This window comes from Passer montanus, unplaced genomic scaffold (genome assembly GCF_014805655.1).
Source record: "Passer montanus isolate IOZ18808 unplaced genomic scaffold, ASM1480565v1 scaffold270, whole genome shotgun sequence".
NCBI lineage: Eukaryota > Metazoa > Chordata > Aves > Passeriformes > Passeridae > Passer > Passer montanus.
The window spans coordinates 32,917-36,783 of NW_024367373.1; the positions used below are offsets into that span (position 1 = coordinate 32,917).

General features: G+C 69.8%; 2 protein-coding genes across 5 annotated transcripts in view; one reads left to right on the forward strand and one right to left on the reverse strand.

The window, feature by feature from the left end:
• Positions 1 to 432, forward strand: part of RDH5 (retinol dehydrogenase 5) — a 2,438-nt gene extending 2,006 nt beyond the window's left edge. For all 4 annotated transcript variants that reach the window (XM_039712989.1, XM_039712990.1, XM_039712987.1 and 1 more), the window contains exon 5: positions 131 to 432. In XM_039712989.1, coding sequence (XP_039568923.1) covers positions 131 to 354 — 224 coding nt within the window. In that variant the 3' untranslated portion in view covers positions 355 to 432. The remainder of the gene's footprint in view (positions 1 to 130) is intronic.
• Positions 433 to 1,214: 782 nt separating this feature from the next.
• CD63 (CD63 molecule) overlaps positions 1,215 to 3,867 on the reverse strand; it is a 7,344-nt gene continuing 4,691 nt past the window's right edge. The window contains exons 5-10 of the mRNA XM_039713015.1: positions 3,334 to 3,589; positions 2,791 to 3,089; positions 2,604 to 2,699; positions 2,378 to 2,521; positions 2,213 to 2,296; positions 1,215 to 1,406 (exon numbers count right to left, since the gene is read on the reverse strand). Coding sequence (XP_039568949.1) covers positions 1,341 to 1,406; positions 2,213 to 2,296; positions 2,378 to 2,521; positions 2,604 to 2,699; positions 2,791 to 3,089; positions 3,334 to 3,589 — 945 coding nt within the window. The 3' untranslated portion in view covers positions 1,215 to 1,340. The remainder of the gene's footprint in view (positions 1,407 to 2,212; positions 2,297 to 2,377; positions 2,522 to 2,603; positions 2,700 to 2,790; positions 3,090 to 3,333; positions 3,590 to 3,867) is intronic.

The window sequence follows — 3,867 nt, forward strand, 5'->3', positions numbered from 1 at the left end:
CCCTGTCCCCCCGTGTCCCCCTGTCCCCCCTGACCTGTGCCCCGTGCCGTGTCCCCCTGTCCCTGTCCCCTGACCTGTGCCCGTGCCGTGTCCCCCTGTCCCCTGACCTGTGCCCGTGCCGTGCCCGCAGACCTGCGCGTGCAGCGGCTGCTGCTGTCGCTGCTGTGTGACCCGGACCTGGCCAAGGTGACGAGCTGCATGGAGCACGCGCTGCGGGCGCGCCACCCGCGCAGCCGCTACAGCGCGGGCTGGGACGCCAAGCTGCTCTGGCTGCCGGCCTCCTACCTGCCCTCGGCGCTCGTGGACCTGGCCCTGGCCCTCATCCTGCCCCGGCCAGCCCAGAGCGGCCGCTGAGAGACCCCCGGCCCAAATTAAATCCCCCAGACCCAAATTAAACCTCCCTGCAGTGGTGTAATAAATGTCCTGAACTCACCCATCCTTGTTTTCGCTCAGTTCAGGGGATTTGGGGACACTGAGGTGGCACTTGGGGCATCACGGACATGGCCCTGGCCCTCATCCTGCCCCGGCCAGCCCAGAGCAGCCGCTGAGAGACCCCCGAGCCAAATGAAACCCCCAGACCCAAATTAAACCTCCCTGCGGTGGTGTAATAAATGTCCTGAACTCACCCATCCTTGTTTTCGCTCAGTTCAGGGGATTTGGGGACACTGAGGTGGCACTTGGGGCATCACGGACATGGCCCTGGCCCTCATCCTGCCCCGGCCAGCCCAGAGCAGCCGCTGAGAGACCCCCGAGCCAAATGAAACCCCCAGACCCAAATTAAACCCCCCAGGGGTGGGGAATAAATGCCCCAAACTCTCCCATCCTTGGTTGTGCTCAGCTCGGGGGGGGATTTGGGGACACTGAGGAGGCACGTGAGGATTTGGGGACATGGAGGTGGCACACGGAGCCCCCAGAGCCACCAGGAGCAGTCCCCGGCCCCACAGGGTCACAGGGGGACCCCAAAACTCCCGGGTGGAGCCCCCCAACCCCATAAGACACCCCAACCCCATGAGGGATTCCCAACCCCCACGAGGGTCCTTGTCCCCCCCCATGAGGGACCCCCAGCCCAAAGACACCCCCAACCCTCAAAGAGACCCCAGACCCCTCAAAGGGACCCCAGACCCCCAAAGGGACCCCAGACCCCTCAAAGGGACCCCAGACCCCCAAAGGGACCCCCCAAAGGGTCCCCCCAGACCCCCCCAGTCACTCTCAGCTCTCCAGAAGCTTTTCCTTTATTGCAAACCCAGGGGGGCCCCAGAGCCCCCCAGGACCCCCGGGGGTGGGGGTGGCACTGCTGGGACCCCCCAGGACCCCCGGGGGGCAGGAATTCGGGGCGGGGGCTACATGACCTCGTAGCCGCTGCGGATCCCCCGCATGAGGCAGCAGGAGAAGAGAACGCCCAGGACCTGGGGGGACAGGGACGGTGACAGTGGGGACAGGGACAGGGGACAGGGATGGTGACAGCGGGGACAGGGACAGGGGACAGGGACGGTGACAATGGGGGACAGGGACAGGGGACAGGGACGGTGACAGTGGGGACAGGGACAGGGGACAGGGACGGTGACAGGGACAGGGACACTGGGAACAGGGAGGGTGACACTGGGGACAGGGACACTGGGGGGACAGGGACGGTGACAGTGGGGACAGGGACTGGGGACAGGGATGGTGACAATGGGGGGACAGGGACAGGGGACAGGGACAGGGGACAGGGACGGTGACAATGGGGACAGGGAGGGTGACAATGGGGACAGGGATGGGACACTGGGGGGGACAGGGACGGTGACAATGGGGACAGGGATGGGGACGGGGATGGGGATGGGGACAGTGACAGTGGGGACAGGGACGGGGACACTGGGGATAGGGACGGTGGGGACAGGGACGGTGGGGATAGGGACACTGGGGGGACAAGGACAGTGACACTGGGGACAGGGACAGGGATGGGGACAACGGGGACAGGGACACTGTGGAGGGGGGGGGTCAGTCAGCCCCAAATTCCGGAGGGGTCTCAGCCCCAAACTGAGGAGGGGTCTCAGCCCCCATTCCGGGGGGTCCCAGCCCCCATTTTGGGGGGAGTTCCAGCCCTTTCAGGGGGGATCTCAGCCCCCATTCTGGGGGGCTCTCAGCCCCCATTCAGGAGAGTCTCAGCCCACATTTGGGGGGGGTCCTATCCCCATTCTGGGTGGTCCCAGCCCCCTTTTGGGGGGGGTCTCACCTCGACGAAGGCGATGCCCAGCGCCACGGCCGCCAGCACCAGCACGTTCCTCCTGAGCCAGGCCTCGAGGCTCGGCAGGCAGCCCTGGGAGGGGGGGCACGGGCGGTCAGGGGGCTCGGGGAGCCCCCCGGAGGGGCAGGCTGAGCAACTGGGGAGGGGTCTCACCCTGCTGAAGACGGTGGCCGGGCTGGGCCGGACGTTGCAGCCGGGGCCGGGCTGGCGGCAGCAGGAGCTGGGCACGGAGTCGTTGGCCCTGAAGGGCTCCACGCTGGCCCAGTCCGTGTAGTTATCCACCCCACAGCACGAGAACTGCCCGGAAAGGGGGTCAGCGAGGGCGGGGAGGGCTCCAGGAGCAGCCCCCTCCCCAATTCGGGGGTGCCCCCAGGCTCACCTCGTGCTGGAAGGCGTCCAGGGCCGCGCTCAGCGCCGGCTCCTCGCCGTAGCTCCTCACGGCCTCCCGCAGCCCCTCCTCCACCAGCCCGTGCACCTGGGGGGGCAGGGGCGTCACGGGGGGCGGCAGGGACCCCCGGGGGGGCTGGGGGGCCGGGGACCCCCGGGGTGCGGGCAGGGACCCCCACCTTGTCCTTGAAGACGTAGCCGGCGATGGCGGCGGCACAAAGGGCTGGGTTGGGGGGTCCTGGAGGGTTCCCCACGTCAGGCTGGCTCACGGGGGTCCCGGGGGGTCCCGGGGGTGACCCGGGTATGTCCTGGGGGTCTGGGGTGTCCTGGGGGTCTGGGGGTGTCCTGGGGGATCTCGGGGGTGTTCTGAGGTGTCCCGGGGAGTGTCCCAGGAGGTCTGGGGGTGCCCCAGGGGGTCTCAGGGGTGTCTGGGGGGTCTGGGGTGTCCCGGGGTTGCCCCGGGGGGGTGTCCCAGGGGGTCTCAGGGGTGTCCCAGGATGTCCTGGGGGTGTCCCTGGGGGTGTCCCAGAGTGTCCCGGGGGGTCTGGGGTGTCTCGGAGTGTCTCAGGGGGTGTCCCGGGGGGTCTCAGGGTTGTCCCGGGGGGGTGTCCCAGGGGGTCTCAGGGGTGTCCCAGGATGTCCTGGGGGTGTCCCTGGGGGTGTCCCAGAGTGTCCCGGGGGGTCTGGGGTGTCTCGGAGTGTCTCAGGGGGTGTCCCGGGGGGTCTCAGGGGTGTCCCGGGGGTGTCCCGGGGTCGCCCCGGGGGTCCCGCGGGCAGCCCCCCCCTCACCGTGGTGACCATGCAGTAGCTCTCCCTCCAGGCGCCGCAGCAGCCGAAGAAGGCGGTGAAGAAGATGACGACCCCCAGGGCCAGCAGGGCGGCGGGGGCCCAGCCCGCGCCCCCCCCCGCCGCCAGCGGGGCCCTGCCCAGCGCCAGCAGCGCGTACGAGCCGATGGCGACCAGGGCCACGCCGCACACCTGGGGGGCACGGCGGGCACCGAGCCTCAGGGACGGCCGGGACCCCTCCCCAAATCCCCCCGCGGCGCCGCGCCCCGCTCTGGGGCAGAACAGAGGGGGGGACACACGGGGGGGACAGAGCAGAGCCCCCCCGGAGAGGGGACACGGGGGGACACGGGGGGGGCACGGAGCGTCGGGGACAGCCGGGACCCCTCCCCAGCTCCTGCCGAGCCCCCTCCCCGAATCCCCCCGCAGCGCCGCTCTCTGAACTGGGGGCGAACAGAGGGGGGGGGACACGG